At 37.0% G+C, this 20271-nt stretch overlaps 1 protein-coding gene across 2 annotated transcripts; it reads right to left on the bottom strand.

The window, feature by feature from the left end:
• Positions 1 to 503: 503 nt before the first annotated feature.
• On the bottom strand, positions 504 to 9778 carry ZDHHC4 (zinc finger DHHC-type palmitoyltransferase 4). Of its 2 annotated transcripts, none has more exons than XM_053694976.1 (7): positions 9761 to 9778; positions 9146 to 9269; positions 8163 to 8224; positions 6758 to 6936; positions 4887 to 5012; positions 2530 to 2774; positions 504 to 1130 (listed from the first exon to the last, which is right to left on the bottom strand). In XM_053694976.1, exons 2-7 carry the CDS (start codon positions 9266 to 9268, stop codon positions 873 to 875), a joined length of 993 nt encoding a protein of 330 aa, XP_053550951.1. In that variant the 5' UTR covers position 9269; positions 9761 to 9778; the 3' UTR covers positions 504 to 872. The 2 variants fall into 2 exon arrangements, with proteins under 2 accessions (XP_053550951.1, XP_053550950.1); XM_053694975.1 differs by lacking the exon at positions 9761 to 9778 and adding an exon at positions 9499 to 9648.
• Positions 9779 to 20271: the final 10493 nt, after the last annotated feature.

Raw genomic sequence — 20271 nt, 5'->3', positions numbered from 1 at the left:
TGGTGGCAACCAATTTCAATGGGAAATTTCTAATTTTCTAATTTCAGATGTAAGAAAAACTTATTCCCATTTGACTTTTTTTTTAATTAAATAAACACAACGCTGTGTACCAAATTTTTTCAACCTGTAGACACAAACTGAATTATGGCTATAAGGGTCCAAACAAATTTTAACAAGGAGCCATGTGCATAGCCCATCTGGACCAGGTACTATGTATGAAATCATCAAGGGATAGTATTATATACACAGATTTATTTTATGGATCTAGGTTAGAGGCACCTATAAAGAGATACGTTTTCATTTTAAAAACATAGGCTACCTTGGTACCAGATTCTTACCATTCCTAATACATAATAGAATTTTTTTACAAGCTATTATGTTAAATGGGGTTTTTGAATTGCTTCAAAATGGAGGGTCATTTTGGAATTTCCATACTTTTTAAATAAGTTTTGCAAATTATATATAAACACTATGAAGACCACAGGTAAAAAAAATACAGCATATGTTATCAACTTTTTATGGTATAATTCAATTAACCAATTTTGTATTTTTTTTGTATTATGGTAAAATTGTTTTAGTGATGGGTACTCATCCTAGTAGATGCTTCCCATAAAGTATGTACATTTATGTTTTATTAGAAAAAAGAAATAAAAATTCCTTTTCAATATAGAATTAGTCGCTATATCTTTTGCCTTCAGCTCTGCCTTTCTGCGGCGTCACACTTTACAATTGATATTTATGTCGCCATATAAGACCCTTGCTGGTCAACTCCTTTTGGGAAGAGCCCTCTTGATATTTTTTCTGCTATTTCTCCTGATTCTACAAAGAAGAACCATATATATTCTTGAGTGAGGAGCACAGCTTTGGGGTCCTTATCTGTCTTTTTTGTAATAATTGTGGGGTTGGAAGATTTCTTGCACGTTTCCTAGGAATCCACGTGAATAAACCTTTGGCGATCCGAAGGGTAAACCAGCAGTGGAGCTGTGCTTCCTCGTCTTGTACCACTCATTGGTAGTCTGGTTAATGCAACACAAATACAGCACAAAGCAGCTGTAGCCTCCCAGGAGCAGAAGCAAGATCAGTAGGAAGCCCAGTGTGAAGAGAATACGGGGGAAGGTCAAGAAAAGGTGCTGGAGGGAAAAAAAAAACCCATTATAAACTTGAAGTTAAAGGGACAGATAGAACTTTCCTACTGAGCATGTCCAAGAGTTCAGTGTATACATATAAGTCTGTGATTTCCTGATATCTGTCAAATGATACAGGGGGACAGGGAAATAGAAGGGAATTTTCAAATCTACTGCTCATTTTAAATTCGGACCATGTGTTATTTATTTTTTATGCATCTATTGATTATGCGGTTCTACTATATTTAATGGTCATTTAATGCTATATAGTTTTATTTCTTTTTTTGGGCAAATGAAGATTATAAAAAGTAGAGAGCTAAACAAATTCTGGAGCCAGTCACACACTTGTATAGAAACCAAACAATGATACTGATATTAAATATAATGTAGAACATTCTGAACATTTAGGAGCTAGAACCTAAGGTTCTAGGTCCCTGGCACTCTAAACAATATTAAAATACAATATGAATGTCTGTGTTTTACTCACACTGCACCGACTGAGTGATAAACTAATATGTATTTACAAGAAACATACTTGTTCCTAAACTTGTACAATAAAATATATATAAACATTTCAAAACCATGCGTTGTTCACATGAGGCATTAAAAGGGACAGTAAACACTTTTATATAAAGGGCCCCATTTACAAAGCTAGTGCAGACAAGGTTCCTGATTTGCAAAAAACCTGTCCTCCCTGCTTCGCTGCCCGTATGTACCATTATGCACTCACTTGTGTGTAAAGCTGCCCCCTTCTCTTGCAAGAGAAGGTCCTGTCAATCACCCCAAACAAAAATGTTCAGAATGATTTCTATTCGCCAACTCAGAGGTTGTGGAGATGCAAGGGCTCCATTGCAACATTCTAAATTCTATGTAGTAGTGAAAAAAATGTTTCAGTATAGTCTTTATTTTTTTATTCTGCCCCCTTTTTCCTGTAATTTTATGCCTGAAATTAGGAGCTTTTCAAGTATGACACCTGGAGGGGCACATAACAGATTTCATAAACTCAACCATATATGTCCCTAATTGGCTTCCCCAATGATTATCAGATAAGGAACTTCAAAAAAGGCAGACAGTCTTGCCAACATAATGACTGTGGCTAGTCTTATCTACTCCATTAACAAGTCTGGATAAGCTCCTCCAAATAAGGTAAGTAGCGGCAGGAGTTTGGCTATTGAAAAACAATTGCAGCAAACAAGGTCTCAATGCATTTAAAACATTTTCAAAATCACTCAGTATGTTAATCTATTACCAGATTGCAAACAAATCTTGTTACAATATGTGCAAGTTACTTCTCACAAACTGGTGAAATACGTCTTTAACCCCCCCTGGATACCAGCTGCCCTCTCTACACAGCAAGAAGAATGTGAGCCAGGTAGTTTTAGAAGCATAAATGGACGAGGGTTACCTGAACAATGAAAATGATGCCCACAATCTGCTGTTGGCCCTCAGGGTCAATATAGGATGCAGTCATCATGTGAGAGAGCAGCACCACCTGCAGGAGGAAAGCTGAAATAACCGCAGCCAGGCATATGACTGTGAGGTTCAGGCTGAGCAGATATAGCAGGAAGTATCTGGTGTTAAAGGCTCCGATGCAGTTATTGACCCAGACACAATGATGGTCAAATCGCTGCACACACGACCCGCACACACCTGGGGAGACAGGCATTACATTCTACTCAAACCGGTTCAGCTGCAGCTATTATTAAAAGAATTAGTGAAGTGACTCTGGATCTCATTAAAGGGACATGTTACCCAAAAACCAAATCACTTAGAAGTGATGCAGAGGGGTAGCATTTGTGTGTTTAAAGAGACACTGAACCCAAATTTTTTCTTTCGTGATTCAGATAGAGCAGCAATTTTAAGCAACTTTCTAATTTACTCCTATTATCAATTTTTCTTCATTCTCTTGCTTTCTTTATTTGAAAAAGAAGGCATTTAAGCTATTTTTTGGTTCAGACCATAAAAAGCACTTGTTTATTGATGGGTCAATTTACCCACCAATCAGCAAGAACAACACAGTGTATTCACCAAAAATGGGCCGGCATCTAAACTTACATTCTTGCATTTCAAATAAAGATACCAAGAGAATGAAAATAATTTGATAATAGGAGTAAATTAGATAGTTGCTTAAAATTGCATGCTCTATTTGAATCACGATAAAAACATTTTGGGTTCAGTGTCCCTTTAATGGCAACACATTTATATGCAGCCCTTAAAGGAACATTAAAGAATTTGAGATGGTAATATAAAATAAATTGTACAGTATATATATATATATATATATATATATAAAATGCTGCAATATTCTTTCATTATTTATTTTGTCCCATTTTCATGTCATTTAATTCTGAAATTGTGAGCTTTTCAGTTCCTGTTAGAAATGGAAGCACAGAACACTGTTATATTCTACACAGCCATTGGCTGCACACTCTAGAGACCTATTTATAATTGTCCCTAATTGGCCACAGCAGAGAAGGTAACCTAAGTTACAACATGGCAGCTCCCATTGTTTTATAGACACTAAAATTTTACACTTATTTTGTCAACATTTAAACAGCTAATGAAACTTTAATAATACATCTATATGTTATTCTCAGACTAATCTTTTCTTTGAATGTATCATTCTATCTAGCATTTATTTTGTTTTTAATGTCCCTTTAAGGCTTCTAAAATATCATACTCCACACCCATTTGTTAGAAAGTTGACCGAGTAAAATTATATTTGAGCTTTTAGCTCCAACTAAGAAAGGAAAAATACTTTAAAGGGGAAGTCAATATGACACTCTCTCATGGAAAGGAGCTAAGCTTTAAAGTGATGGTAAATCCTAGCGTTTTTGAAATACTCGGACTTACCAGTGCTATAAATAAAGGGGAGATTCAGTCATGGAGTATAAAACATTTCATGATAAAATGTACCTTTATTTGCCTGCAAGTTTAAGCCGAGCTGAGCGCATCTGGCCGCCCACAGCAAAATGCTACATTAGATGATGTTTTCACTTCTTAGTCAATAGCTGTGCTAGCCGTTCGGAATTATGCCATATGGCTAGCACGCTATTGGCTAAGAGGTGGAAACGTCATCTCAGAGGCATCCTAGTGGTACTTCTACTATGTGTTTACCCCTTTGAAGGGCTTAAACAGAAATGAATGGTCAATAGTCTGGAAATTACATGATCTAACTCATTTCTTGACTATTAAGGCCCTTTAATCTCAAGTATGAGATTATAATGTTTAATTGTGTGAAGTTAAAAAATCTTTGCATTACACTTTCATTATTTATTTTGCCCCTTTTTCTGTATTTTGCTCCATGCAATTAAGAACCCTGATCTCCCATCATGATACACAATTGTTTGATGACAATTTATATCAGACACTAGGGTTGCCACTTCAGCCATGTTTTCCTGGACACTTATGAGTTACACATGCTGCAGGGTGTGCAGGGAGGAACATGTATTGTGTTTCTGGACAGCACTATTCATATTCCTCCCTGCACACCCTGCAGCATGTGTAACTTATAAGTGTTCTGTATTTTAAGGGACGGGTGGCAACCCTATCAGACACTAACTGGTCACAGCAAAGGAGAGAACATTACCAACACTCAAAATGCTTTTTAAATGGGTTTGTCTCTAGACTGCAAAAAAAAATTGCAGTTTAAATGAGTTTGAAACATTAATTTTCTATGCAGTGGTTAATTTCTGAGGGATCTATAAAAACAAGGGTTTAATATCCCTTTAAGGAGACCCATTTGCTTAGCAGTTGTCTTACCGCAGTGCTTGGATCTGGCTGGCTTCATCAGGTGACAGGTTGGGCACTTCTTGCCCTGATGAAAGAAGACGTTGTCATACTTATAAACCTGTGTGTAGGAATCTGCATTCTCTTTGGTCACTTTCCCTAGAATTAAAGGAAATGTATCCGGTGTGAGTGGTTAAAGCAACCAGGAGGTGACTGCTAGCGCCAGTTGATTTGCTAGAGTGCACTCACGGTGGTGCTGTTTCAATATCCTCTGATGCATATGCACAGCAACAGCACCCTGAGAGCACTGTAGAGAATCAATAGAGGTTGGTGGCCGTCTTCTACCAAACTGCTTGTTATAAAAAATAAAAATATCTGTGCTTGTGGAGGCAGGAAGACCAGTGGAACAGGCAATTTATAGATAAACATAAAATCCTGCCAATTTAGTATATTTTGTGCCTAAATTAATCCATTGAGGTAAAGTTAAAGGGACATTAAAATTCACAATTACATTTTAAGGATTCAGATAGAGTGTGCAACTTTAAGAGATTTTTAATTTTACTTCTATTATCAAATTTGCTTCATAGCAACTACTGAGACCTAGCTGAGCCATATATAGCGAGCCAATGACAATAATCATATGTGCACAGCAACCAGTCACCAGCTAGCTCCCAGTAGTGTATTGCTGATGCTAAGCCTACCTAGGTATGCTTTTCAACTAAGGATTCCAAGAGAAAAAAATGAATTTCATAATAGAAGTAAATTGAAAAGATTCTGAAAATCGCAAGCTCTATCTGAACCATGAAAGTTTCATTTTGACTTTGTCTCATTAATTATATCCTTTACTGTCCCCTTAAAGCACTGGTTTTCAAACCTGTCCTCAGGGCATATTTTGAGGATATCTTAACTGGGGCACAGGTGAAATAATCAGCTGATTAGTAACCATGGTTATTTTACCTGCTCTCATCCAAGGTAATCCTGAAAACCTGGCCTGTTAGGGAGGCAAAAAAAAAGTGCAAAAATAAAAATGAAAAATGCTCTGTTAGCCACCAGCATGCATAGATTGCACTATATAATATATAGCCGGTAGCCCAGCACTCCTTCCACACAGGTGTAGTCACGGCCCGGGTGCTATCCTCATATAAGTATGTAGAAATGTCTAAATGTGGGAGGGCACTCACAGGACTTGTATTGAAGTATACAACAAAGTGCAATTTTATTTCCAATTAAGTTTCACATTGATTGCAAATGTCGACGTTCCAACCCATGTACGGGCCTTCTTCAAGACAATTTATGATTATTGTAATGCTGCACGCATTACTCTCCAACGGTATGCAAACCGAACTCCCAGCAGAGCAGCATACCGTTGGAGAGTAATGCGTGCAGCATTACAATAATCATAAATTGTCTTGAAGAAGGCCCGTACATGGGTTGGAACGTCGACATTTGAAATCAATGTGAAACTTAATTGGAAATAAAATTGCACTTTGTTGTATACTTCAATACAAGTCCTGTGAGTGCCCTCCCACATTTAGACATATATATACATACACACACACATTTCTAAACACTATGTGTTTAACCCCTGCAAAGGTAATTTTAAACATATTAAGTAAACTCCAGAACAGCAATGCACTACTGGGAGATAGCTAAACACATCTGGTGAACCAATGACATAAGACACATATGAAGCCACCAATCACCAGCGAGCTCCCATTAGTGTAGGATATGTACATATTGTTTTGTAACAAAGGATACCATGAAAACAAAGTCAATTTAAAAAGAGAAGTGGATTTAAAATAACATGCACTATCTGAATCATGCAAGTTTAACGTGGACTTTCCTATCCCTTTAAATAACATTTGTATCTTGTTTTTAAACTATTACTCCAAATTTTTTCCTACCTGGATCTGTTACACAACACATGAAGAAGAAACACAGCTTGATGGTGACCAGAATGTACGGTGTTATTAGGTAAAGCCAATTTATCTCCAGTTCCAGGCAATAGCCAAACACCTCCCAGGTGTATTCAGCAAACACCAGAGCATCTAGAACCAGATGTGTGACTACAAATGCTGCACTTCTGTAAGAAAGAAAACAGTCAAACTTAAAGGTATACAAAACATTTTCTTGCATGATTCAGACAGAGCATGTGATTTTAAACAATTATTATCCAATTTGCTTCATTCTTCTTGATATCCTTAGTGGAAAATTATACCTAGGTAGGCTCAAGAGCCTGCACATATATGCATCTTTTTATTGGTTCACTGAATATGTTCAGCTAGCTCCCAGTAGTTAATTGCTGCTCCTTCAACAAAGGATACCAAAAGAATTAAGCAAATTTGATAATAAATGTAAATGGGATATTTGTTTAAAATAGTATGCTCTATCTGAATCATGAAAGTTTAATTTGGACTATACTGTCCCCTTTTTTTTTTTTAACTTAGAGAGACATTGTTTTCAACTTTTTTCTTTCTTTCACCTAAAAGAGAGCGGTTCACAATGTATTATATATATATATATATATATTTTCCTATAATATATAAACTTTTCTTGTCATATTTGCAGAGGTATGTCTGTCCCTCTCCACCAATAAATGCAGAAGCAATTGCACTTATCAGCCTGTGAGGATTAGTAGGACATACAAAGCTAATACTTCAGTATAGCACTGAGCCTATGTAGGTATGCTATTCAATGAAGAATACCAAAAAAACTAAGTAAATTTCATAATAAAAATAAAATGAAAAATCACTTAAAATCACTTGCTCTGTCCGAACCGTGAATGTTTAATTTAGACTTTCAGTTTAATATCAATTGTAAGAGCATACTATTCTAAATATACATTTCACAGCGTTGCTAAATGGTAGTACAGGTATAAAACCCTTATGCAAACTGCTTGGGACCAGAAAAGGTTTGGATTTTAGAATATTTGCATCTGTAAAATGGGACAGTTTGTAGAGGGGATGGTATGAAGTGTAAACAACAATTGTCATTTAGACAATATTTACATGTCTCATACAGCTTATATTTCCAACCTAAGGGTAGTTGTAATACTTTTGTATATATAGTACCGTCAGAAAGATAGTACAGTTCTGTAATCAGAGGTAATTTGTTATTTTTAATAAATATAGACAAGCATTTGCATTTTAGAATAAAAAATAAAGACACAGGCAGAGATGAATGAGACTTGCAGGGAAAATTGTCATTTTAATGCACAGTTTACCCTCAAACATCCTAAATAAGGTGAAATTCTAAACAGGAATGTCTGACAGAGATTGGTTTATCTGTAAGTCGTGCTTTTTTACACACCTTTCATAGACAATGTTGTTGTAATTTCTTTGCAGCCATGTAGGGAGCACTAAGGAAATCACCTGCAAAATATAGAATCTATATATTATAAGTGTCAGAGAACTCCTGTAAACAAATACACGGTTTTCATATAATCTGTAGTCTAGAAGATCCAGGGATATAATTTGGCCAAGCCTACTAGGCTCCTGCCTAGGGTAGCAAATTTTGAGGGGTGTTTCTAAACTAAATATGTTACTGGCGAGAATAAAAGAAAAGCACAACCTGCTGATTCAAGGTGGTATCTTCCCTTTATTAAAGGCACAGTGAAGTGAAAATTAAACTTTGATGAGTCCGATGGATCATGCAATTTTAAACAAAATTCTGATTTACTTCTATTATCAAATTTGCTTTGATTTATTGGTATCCTTGGTTGAAGAATAAGTTCAGGAGCAGAAATGCACTACAGGGAGCAAGCTGAACACAATCTTGTGAGTCAAAGACAAGAAACCATTTACATGCAGCCACCAATCACTAGCTAGCTCCCAGCATTGCTGCTCTTATATCTGCCTAGGTATCACTTCAACAAAGTATACAAGAGAACAAAGCAAATTTGATAATAGAAGTAAATTGGAAATATTTTGAAATTTGCATTATCGGAATTATGAAAGTTTTTTTTTTGTTTTTTTTACTTTACTGTCCCTTTAAATTATTTTTTGCACAAACAGAATACCATTTTCTAGGGTATGAAACATGATATTTATATTCATTTCACTATCTGGATATGACATTTTCAGTATTGTAGATTATTTAGCAATTTTAAAAGAAAGTATTATTATTGTTTTCATCGGGCTGTTGTGCAAAAGTTTTCATATTAGCAAAAAACCTACTGCAAGGATGTGATTATTTTTAATGAAAGCAAGGATGTACAATATTTGCATAATAATTATATTTTTAGATTTATCCAAAGATTATCATTAACAATATAATTAAAGCATAAATCCCACCTTTTCTGCTCTTTGAAATATCCTATCCAAGTTGGTGTTAGATCTTCCAGAACACAAACAAAGAGCTGACACACAAATGACCAGAAACATCACATACATTAAGAAAAGCCAGAGGAAGTCCATTCTGAGATAAAAAAAATAAAATAAAAATCTCACTGTATTTTTTTTATTATGTAACAATACTTGCCCCAATCAAACAACCACATTATACCCAACATATGCAGCAGAACACACTGTATCAAAAAGATTGGCAGAAATAATTACTTTTGGTACCAAAATGTTCCTAAAGCATTAGAACTATTAAAACTTATACACACAAATACATAAAATATACGGTCCCTTAATGGATATACCTTTTAAATCAAAGTATAGCATAATTAAAATTCCTGTTTTACATAGTATGTATCTCGTTTCAGGACTCCTTGGCACTCAATGAAAATTCAAACAGGAACTATAAACTCTACTCTCTGTTACTGCACAATACAGATGACAGTGAGCAGCCATGTTGATACACCCGGAAATTGTAAGTTAAAAAAAAGAACAGCTTTGGATTCCGTAGTAAGCCTAACTGAATTATATATCAATATACATAAACGAAACTATAAAGAATCTCACCAATGGACCAAGCATTCCCCAGCAGGAATTTTGAATATTTATGCGTTTAATCCATAATACTGAGCGTGGGTGTACCAAGATGTCTGACGAGACAGAGCTAGCAGAGATTGATAAAATCAATTGCATACAGGCTTCTTAATCAACTGCAGACTTGCCGATGTGTCTGAAACAACATTTTTGTCTGGTAAATAGAACACACTTTAAAATTATAGATACTAATATAAAACATTTAATTTGCAATTTTTTTAGTTAAAGAACCACTTGCCACTAATAACTACAGCCATCTCAAGGTTTTCATAGAAGTAACTCGTATATTCCTCAATGTTACTGTATAAAACAGTTCTTTAACAAAATTATATAACATATCCAACTTTATACAAATGTGCAAATAACATAAGCTGGTAGATCATTTAAATCAATAATGAAGTCACCCAGAGAGAGTTCTAATTATAGTTTACAGGTATCTGATAATGTGAGCCTGAGATGTTTTACTTGTGTCTTTTTCATGGTCACTGCTATTACGTTACATTGTTAGTGGCAATGACACTTATGATGTGATGTGACCCAGGACACCTGAGTCCGCTTGTCACTGACTGGTAGCATCTCTTTCCTCTCAAATTTCCTCATCTGCAGAGAATCCCACAAATACCTGTGCAACATACACCTGTAAGGGAGAAACTATATTAACAATATAACAGGTATCAGTAAACAGCATCTTCAAAACCTAACTGTTCCCAGACATTACTTTACTAGACTTTGTATTAATTCATATGACACATTTTTACATTTACATGTCGGGAGCACTATTTGGCAGCAGTTTTGCAACAATAATTTGTATACACTTTTGAGCACCACATTATAACATTATTAAAATCATTGTTACAAAACTGCATCCATATAATGCTGTAGGCACACGCATGCTCCTTAGCCTACCCACACATGTGCTTTAAAAAAGGATATAAAAAGAACAAAGTCTGATAACAGAAATAAATTGAATTTTTTTTTTAATTGTATGATTCTAGATGAATCATGAAATAAAAATGTGAGTTTCATGTCCTTTTAAAGGGACATAACATGTTTTTATAACAATGCATTACTTACTTATAGATTTAAACTACATTGCATGTCATACATCCTAATATAGGCTGGCCTTTTTTTTCTAATATTTTTAGGATATTGCAAACACTATAGTGCTGGTTATAAGAACCTACTGAGACTAGTTCAGAAGATCAGGAGAGCACTCCTTGTTAGTGTTAGTCTAAGGGGCGGGTGGTACAACATACAATTGAGTGTACTGCCAACATTAAGAAAAAAAGCTTTGCCAGTGAACAGATAGTTAACCCCTTAATGACCGGACCATTTTTCAATTTTCTTACCCTTAATGACAATGGCTATTTTTACATTTCTGTGGTGTTTGTGTTCAGCTGTAATTTTCCTCTTACTCATTTACTGTACCCACACATATTATATACCGTTTTTCTCGCCATTAAATGGACTTTCTAAAGATACCATTATTTTCATTATATCTTATAATTTACTATTAAAAATTTTATAAAATATGAGGAAAAAATGGAAAAAACACACTTTTTCTAACTTTGACCCCCAAAATCTGTTACACATCTACAACCACTAAAAAACACCCATGCTAAATAGTTTCTAAATTTTGTCCTGAGTTTAGAAATACCCAATGTTTACATGTTCTTTGCTTTTTTTGGAGTTATAGGGCCATAAATACAAGTAGCACTTCGCTATTTCCAAACCACTTTTTTTTCAAAATTAGCGCTAGTTACATTGGAACACTGATATCTGTAAGGAATACCTGAATATCCATTGACATGTATATATTTTTTTTTAGAAGACATCCCAAAGTATTGATCTAGGCCCATTTTGGTATATTTCATGCCACCGTTTCACCGCCAAATGCGATCAAATTAAAAAAAATGTTCACTTTTTCACACATTTTGTCACAAACTTTAGGTTTCCCACTGAAATTATTTACAAACAGCTTCTGCAATTATGGCACAAATGGTTGTAAATGCTTCTCTGGGATCGCCTTTGTTCAGAAATAGCAGACTTATATGGCTTTGGGGTTGCTTTTTGGTAATTAGAAGGCCGCTAAATGCTGCTGCGCACCACACGTGTTTTATGCCCAGCAGTGAAGGGGTTAATTAGGGAGCATGTAGGGAGCTTGTAGGGTTAATTTTAGCTTTAGTTTAGTGTAGTAGACAACTCCAAGTATTGATCTAGGCCAATTTTGGTATATTTCATGCCACCATTTCACCGCCAAATGCGAGCAAATAAAAAAAACCTTTAAATTTTTCACAATTTTAGGTTTCTCACTGAAATTATTTACAAACAGTTTGTGCAATTATGGCACAAATGGTTGTAAAAGCTTCTCTGGGATCCCCTTTGTTCAGAAATAGCAGGCATATATGGCTTTGGCGTTGCTTTTTGTTAATTAGAAGGCCGCTAAATGCTGCTGCGCACAACACGTGAATTATGCCCAGCAGTGAAGGAGTTAATTAGGTAGCTTGTAGGGCGCTGGCAGGGTTAATTTTAGCTTTAGTGTAGAGATCAGCCTCCCACCTGACACATCCCACCCCCTGATCCCTCCCAAACAGCTCTCTTCCCTCCCCCACCCCACAATTGTCCCCGCCATCTTAAGTACTGGCAGAAAGTCTGCCAGTACTAAATAAAAGGATTTTTTTTTTTTTTTTTTTTTTTTAAATGTATTCTGCTGTAATGGAGCCCTGCCTTAGCCCCCAACCTCCCTGATCCCCCACCAAACAGCTCTATAACCCTCCCTGCTACTTAATTGCCGCCATCTTGGGTACTGGCAGCTGTCTGCCAGTACCCAATTTGCCCCCAAAAAACATAATTTATGTAAGAACTTACCTGATAAATTCATTTCTTTCATATTAGCAAGAGTCCATGAGCTAGTGACGTATGGGATATACATTCCTACCAGGAGGGGCAAAGTTTCCCAAACCTCAAAATGCCTATAAATACACCCCTCACCACACCCACAATTCAGTTTAACGAATAGCCAAGAAGTGGGGTGATAAAAAAGTGCGAAAGCATATAAAATAAGGAATTGGAATAATTGTGCTTTATACAAAAATCATAACCACCCCAAAAAAAAAGGGCGGGCCTCATGGACTCTTGCTAATATGAAAGAAATGAATTTATCAGGTAAGTTCTTACATAAATTATGTTTTCTTTCATGTAATTAGCAAGAGTCCATGAGCTAGTGACGTATGGGATAATGATTACCCAAGATGTGGATCTTTCCACGCAAGAGTCACTAGAGAGGGAGAAATACAATAAAGACAGCCAATTCCTGCTGAAAATAATCCACACCCAAAATAAAGTTTAATGAAAAACATAAGCAGAAGATTCAAACTGAAACCGCTGCCTGAAGTACTTTTCTACCAAAAACTGCTTCAGAAGAAGAAAATACATCAAAATGGTAGAATTTAGTAAAAGTATGCAAAGACCAAGTTGCTGCTTTGCAAATCTGATCAATCAAAGCTTCATTCCTAAACGCCCAGGAAGTAGAAACTGACCTAGTAGAATGAGCTGTAATCCTTTGAGGCGGAGTTTTACCCGACTCAACATAGGCAAGATGAATTAAAGATTTCAACCAAGATACCAAAGAAATGGCAGAAGCTTTCTGGCCTTTTCTAGAACCGGAAAAGATAACAAATAAAAAGTCGGAAAGACTTAGTAGCTTCAACATAATATTTCAAAGCTCTAACAACATCCAAAGAATGCAATGATTTCTCCTTAGAATTCTTAGGATTAGGACATAATGAAGGAACCACAATTTCTCTACTAATGTTGTTAGAATTCACAACTTTAGGTAAAAATTCAAAAGAAGTTCGCAACACTGCCTTATCCTGATGAAAAATCAGAAAAGGAGACTCACAAGAAAGAGCAGATAATTCAGAAACTCTTCTGGCAGAAGAGATTGCCAAAAGGAACAAAACTTTCCAAGAAAGTAATTTAATGTCCAATGAATGCATAGGTTCAAACGGAGGAGCTTGAAGAGCCCCCAGAACCAAATTCAAACTCCAAGGAGGAGAAATTGACTTAATGACAGGTTTTATACGAACCAAAGCTTGTACAAAACAATGAATATCAGGAAGATTAGCAATCTTTCTGTGAAAAAGAACAGAAAGAGCAGAGATTTGTCCTTTCAAAGAACTTGCGGATAAACCTTTATCTAAACCATCCTGAAGAAACTGTAAAATTCTCGGAATTCTAAAAGAATGCCAAGAAAAATGATGAGAAAGACACCAAGAAATATAAGTCTTCCAGACTCTATAATATATCTCTCTGGATACAGATTTACGAGCCTGTAACATAGTATTAATCACAGAGTCAGAGAAACCTCTTTGACCAAGAATCAAGCGTTCAATCTCCATACCTTTAAATTTAAGGATTTGAGATCCTGATGGAAAAAAGGACCTTGCGACAGAAGGTCTGGTCGTAGCGGAAGAGTCCACGGATGGAAAGAGGCCATCCGGACAAGATCCGCATACCAAAACCTGTGAGGCCATGCCGGAGCTACCAGCAGAACAAACGAGCATTCCTTCAAAATCTTGGAGATTACTCTTGGAAGAAGAACTAGAGGCGGAAAGATATAAGCAGGATGATACTTCCAAGGAAGTGATAATGCATCCACTGCTTCCGCCTGAGGATCCCGGGATCTGGACAGATACCTGGGAAGTTTCTTGTTTAGATGAGACGCCATCAGATCTATTTCTGGAAGCTCCCACATTTGAACAATCTGAAGAAATACCTCTGGGTGAAGAGACCATTCGCCCGGATGCAACGTTTGGCGACTGAGATAATCCGCTTCCCAATTGTCTATACCTGGGATATGAACCTCAGATATTAGACAGGAGCTGGATTCCGCCCAAACCAGAATTCGAGATACTTCTTTCATAGCCAGAGGACTGTGAGTCCCTCCTTGATGATTGATGTATGCCACAGTAGTGACATTGTCTGTCTGAAAACAAATGAACGATTCTCTCTTCAGAAGAGGCCAAAACTGAAGAGCTCTGAAAATTGCACGGAGTTCCAAAATATTGATCGGTAATCTCACCTCCTGAGATTCCCAAACTCCTTGTGCTGTCAGAGATCCCCACACAGCTCCCCAACCTGTGAGACTTGCATCTGTTGAAATTACAGTCCAGGTCGGAAGCACAAAAGAAGCCCCCTGAATCAAACGATGGTGATCTGTCCACCACGTTAGAGAGTGTCGTACAATCGGTTTTAAAGATATTAATTGAGATATCTTTGTGTAATCCTTGCACCATTGATTCAGCATATAGAGCTGAAGAGGTCGCATGTGAAAACGAGCAAAGGGGATCGCGTCCGATGCAGCAGTCATAAGACCTAGAATTTCCATGCATAAGGCTACCGAAGGGAATGATTGCGACTGAAGGTTTCGACAAGCCGAAATCAATTTTAGACGTCTCTTGTCTGTTAAAGACAGAGTCATGGACACTGAATCTATCTGGAAACCCAGAAAGGTTACCCTTGTCTGAGGAATCAATGAACTTTTTGGTGAATTGATCCTCCAACCATGATCTTGAAGAAACAACACAAGTCGATTCGTATGAGATTCTGCTAAATGTAAAGACTGAGCAAGTACCAAGATATCGTCCAAATAAGGAAATACCACAATACCCTGTTCTCTGATTACAGACAGAAGGGCACCGAGAACCTTTGTAAAAATTCTTGGAGCTGTTGCTAGGCCAAACGGCAGAGCCACAAACTGGTAATGCTTGTCCAGAAAAGAGAATCTCAGGAACTGATAATGATCTGGATGAATCGGAATATGCAGATATGCATCCTGTAAATCTATTGTGGACATATAATGCCCTTGCTGAACAAAAGGCAAGATAGTCCTTACAGTTACCATTTTGAATGTTGGTATCCTTACATAACGATTCAATATTTTTAGATCCAGAACTGGTCTGAAGGAATTCTCCTTCTTTGGTACAATGAAGAGATTTGAATAAAACCCCATCCCCTGTTCCAGAACTGGAACTAGCATAATTACTCCAGTCAACTCTAGATCTGAAACACAATTCAGAAATGCTTGAGCTTTCACTGGATTTACTAGGACACGGGAAAGAAAAAATCTCTTTGCAGGAGGTCTCATCTTGAAACCAATTCTGTACCCTTCTGAAACAATGTTCTGAATCCAAAGATTGTGAACAGAATTGATCCAAATTTCTTTGAAAAAACGTAACCTGCCCCCTACCAGCTGAGCTGGAATGAGAGCCGCACCTTCATGTGGACTTAGAAGCAGGCTTTGCCTTTCTAGAAGGCTTGGATTTATTCCAGACTGGAGATGGTTTCCAAACTGAAACTGCTCCTGAGGATGAAGGATCAGGCTTTTGTTCTTTGTTGAAACGAAAGGAACGAAAACGATTATTAGCCCTGTTTTTACCCTTAGATTTTTTATCCTGTGGTAAAAAAGTTCCTTTCCCACCAGTAACAGTTGAGATAATAGAATCCAACTGAGAACCAAATAATTTGTTACCCTGGAAAGAAATGGAAAGTAGAGTTGATTTAGAAGCCATATTAGCATTCCAAGTTTTAAGCCATAAAGCTCTTCTAGCTAGAATAGCTAGAGACATAAACCTGACATCAACTCTGATAATATCAAAGATGGCATCACAGATAAAATTATTAGCATGCTGAAGAAGAATAATAATATTATGAGAATCATGATCTGTTACTTGTTGCGCTAAAGTCTCCAACCAAAAAGTTGAAGCTGCAGCAACATCAGCCAATGATATAGCAGGTCTAAGAAGATTACCTGAACACAGATAAGCTTTTCTTAGAAAGGATTCAATTTTCCTATCTAAAGGATCTTTAAACGAAGTACCATCCGACGTAGGAATAGTAGTACGTTTAGCAAGGGTAGAAATAGCCCCATCGACTTTAGGGATTTTGTCCCAAAATTCTAATCTGTCAGACGGCACAGGATATAATTGCTTAAAACGTTTAGAAGGAGTAAATGAATTACCCAATTTATCCCATTCTCTGGAAATTACTTCAGAAATAGCATTAGGAACAGGAAAAACTTCTGGAATAACCACAGGAGATTTAAATACCTTATCTAAACGTTTAGAATTAGTATCAAGAGGACCAGAATCCTCTATTTCTAAAGCAATTAGTACTTCTTTAAGTAAAGAACAAATAAATTCCATTTTAAATAAATATGAAGATTTATCAGCATCAATCTCTGAGACAGAATCCTCTGAACCAGAAGAGTCATCAGAATCAGAATGATGATGTTCATTTAAAAATTCATCTGTAGAGAGATAAGTTTTAAAAGATTTTTTATGTTTACTAGAAGGAGAAATAACAGACATAGCCTTCTTGATGGATTCAGAAACAAAATCTCTTCTGTTATCAGGAACATTCTGCACCTTAGATGTTGAAGGAACTGCAACAGGCAATGGTACATTACTAAAGGAAATATTATCTGCTTTAACAAGTTTGTCATGACAATTAATACAAACAACAGCCGGAGGAATAGCTACCAAAAGTTTACAGCAGATACACTTAGCTTTGGTAGTTCCAGCACTAGACAGCGATTTTCCTGAAGTATCTTCTGACTCAGATGCAACGTGAGACATCTTGCAATATGTAAGAGAAAAAACAACATATAAAGCAAAATTGATCAAATTCCTTAAATGACAGTTTCAGGAATGGGAAAAAATGCCAATAAACAAGCTTCTAGTAACCAGAAGCAAAGAAAAAATGAGACTGAAATAATGTGGAGACAAAAGCGACGCCACATCCGGAACGCCGACATTTTTGGCGCAAAAGGACGTAAAAAAATGACGCAACTTCCGGCGACACGTATGACGCCGGAAACAGAAAAGATTTTTTGCGCCAAAAAAGTCCGCGCCAAGAATGACGCAATAAAATGAAGCATTTTCAGCCCCCGCGAGCCTAACAGCCCACAGGGAAAAAAGAGTCAAATTTTAAGGTAAGAAAAAAATTGATTCAAATGCATTATCCCAAATATGAAACTGACTGTCTGAAAATAAGGAATGTTGAACATCCTGAGTCAAGGCAAATAAATGTTTGAATACATATATTTAGAACTTTATAAATAAAGTGCCTAACCATAGCTTAGAGTGTCACAGAAAATAAGATTTACTTACCCCAGGACACTCATCTACATGTTTGTAGAAAGCCAAACCAGTACTGAAACGAAAATCAGCAGAGGTAATGGTATATAAATAAGAGTATATCGTCGATCTGAAAAGGGAGGTAAGAGATGAATCTCTACGACCGATAACAGAGAACCTATGAAATAGACCCCGTAGAAGGAGATCACTGCATTCAAATAGGCAATACTCTCCTCACATCCCTCTGACATTCACTGCACACTGAGAGGAAAACCGGGCTCCAACTTGCTGCGGAGCGCATATCAACGTAGAATCTAGCACAAACTTACTTCACCACCTCCATAGGAGGCAAAGTTTGTAAAACTGAATTGTGGGTGTGGTGAGGGGTGTATTTATAGGCATTTTGAGGTTTGGGAAACTTTGCCCCTCCTGGTAGGAATGTATATCCCATACGTCACTAGCTCATGGACTCTTGCTAATTACATGAAAGAAATATTTATAAATTTTGCCCCCAAAAATATTTATAAACTTTTCTGTAGTGTAGCAGCCCCCCCCTCAATACCCCCAACCCCCCCCCCCCAGATCCTTTTATATATATATATATATTTTTTTTATGTTTTGAACTTTTTTTTTTTTCATTGGTGTCAGTGGCTAATATGCGCGCGCGCCCCACGTGCACGCGCGCGGCCCCACGCGCACGCGCGCGGCCCCACATGCACGTGTGCGCCCCACGTGCACACGCGCGCCCCACGTGCACGCGCGCGCCCCAAGTGCACGCGCGCGCCCGCACGCTGCCGCCTCTTTGCTTCCCTTCCCCCCGGAACACTGCACCATTGATACCGGTGCAGAGAGGGCCACAGAGTGGCTCTCTCTGCATCGGAGGCTTGTTAAAAGGTATTGCAGGATGCCTCCATATCAAGGCATCACTGCAATACCCTGAGAGCTGCTGGAAGCAATTGCGATCGCTTCCAGCACTCTCTTAAACAACTGACGTACCAGGTACGTCCATTGTCACTAACTGCTAGTTTTTGCAGGACGTACCTGGTACGTCAGTTGTCATTAAGGGGTTAAAGGGACATGAAACACAAAAAAAAATCTTTCATGATTCAGATAGAGAATACAATTTTAAACAACTTTCTAATTTACTTCTATTATCTAATTTGGTTCATTCTCTTGCCATCATTTGTTGAAGGAGCAGCAATGCAGTAATGGTTTCTAACTGAACTCATTGTTGAGCCAATCACAATCAATATATATATATATATATATATATATATATGCAGCTACCAATCTGCAGCTAGAACCTAGGTTCTCTGCTGCTCCTGAGCTTGCCTAGATAAACCTTTCAGCAAAGGATAACAAGAGAAGGAAGCAAATTAAATAATAGAAGTAAATTGTGAAGTTGTTTAAAAATGTATTCTCTATCTGAATCATGAAAGAAAAAAAATGTGTTTCATGTCCCTTTAAAGACAGTTCCAGGCTTTTTTTTTTTTTAAGGGACAGTGTATTGTAAACTTAGTTTACCCTTTATGTGTTTACAATGACTTGTTTTACTGCTAATTTAAAGGTACAGGCTACACCTTAGTCATCTTAAAGTCTTACATTAGATTAAGCCGCAAATAGCCTCCTGCACCCCTTTCTATATCATGCAGTAGGAATGGTAAAACAGTTATTTTGAAATGAATATTGTTTCTAGCCAGTTTGAAATGGCTGCCAAGCTCCACCCATTGAGGACATCATGATGTGGGCTGCATATTGCTTCCAATCACAAAAGGCTCACTAGTTGGATTTAACAGACTTCCAATGCTATTCAGCAGAGTGCGTAGATGCAGCCCAGCTTGTGATGTCATTGGTGGGAGGTGCTTGGCAGCCATTTCAAACTGGCCAGAAAAAAATATTAATTTTAAAATAACTTTTTTACCATTCCTGCTGCAGGATATTAAAGGGGTGTAGGAGACTATATGCAGCTTAATTTAAGGTAAGACTTTAAGATAACTAAGGTGTGGACTGTCACTTTAAATCATGCCCCAATGAAATGGATTGAGCTTGCAGTGAGAGGGGACTTCATTAGCTTATCTCTCTATATTTACACAAACTCTGCTTATCTTTATATACACAGTGAGACCAATACTTAGAGAGAACAATGTAAAATTAATATATTATTAGCTCTCTGTCTACAGCTTGTTGGTAAATTTTCTATAACCAGTACTTAAGTACTGAATTGTTCAGGATAGGAGGGGCTACAACTGACAAAAGCAGCTATTTAAATGACAAAATAAAAGTAAAGGCAATATCTGTAAACAATTAAATACACACCAGCAGGTAAAATGGACCATTGAGAATACA

Source organism: Bombina bombina, chromosome 11 (genome assembly GCF_027579735.1).
Source record: "Bombina bombina isolate aBomBom1 chromosome 11, aBomBom1.pri, whole genome shotgun sequence".
Lineage (NCBI taxonomy): Eukaryota > Metazoa > Chordata > Amphibia > Anura > Bombinatoridae > Bombina > Bombina bombina.
This window is presented reverse-complemented; position numbering and strand designations above follow the sequence as displayed.

Bases quoted from the DNA above. Each gene is read 5' to 3' on its own strand.
- ZDHHC4 (XM_053694976.1), bottom strand. From the start codon at position 9,268: ATGGACTTCCTCTGGCTTTTCTTAATGTATGTGATGTTTCTGGTCATT. The intron at 8,225-9,145 runs GTGGGATTTATG...TATATTTTGCAG, and splicing joins TATTTCAAAGAGCAGAAAAG to GTGATTTCCTTAGTGCTCCC. The intron at 2,775-4,886 runs GTAAGACAACTG...CTGTCTCCCCAG, and splicing joins AGCCAGATCCAAGCACTGCG to GTGTGTGCGGGTCGTGTGTG.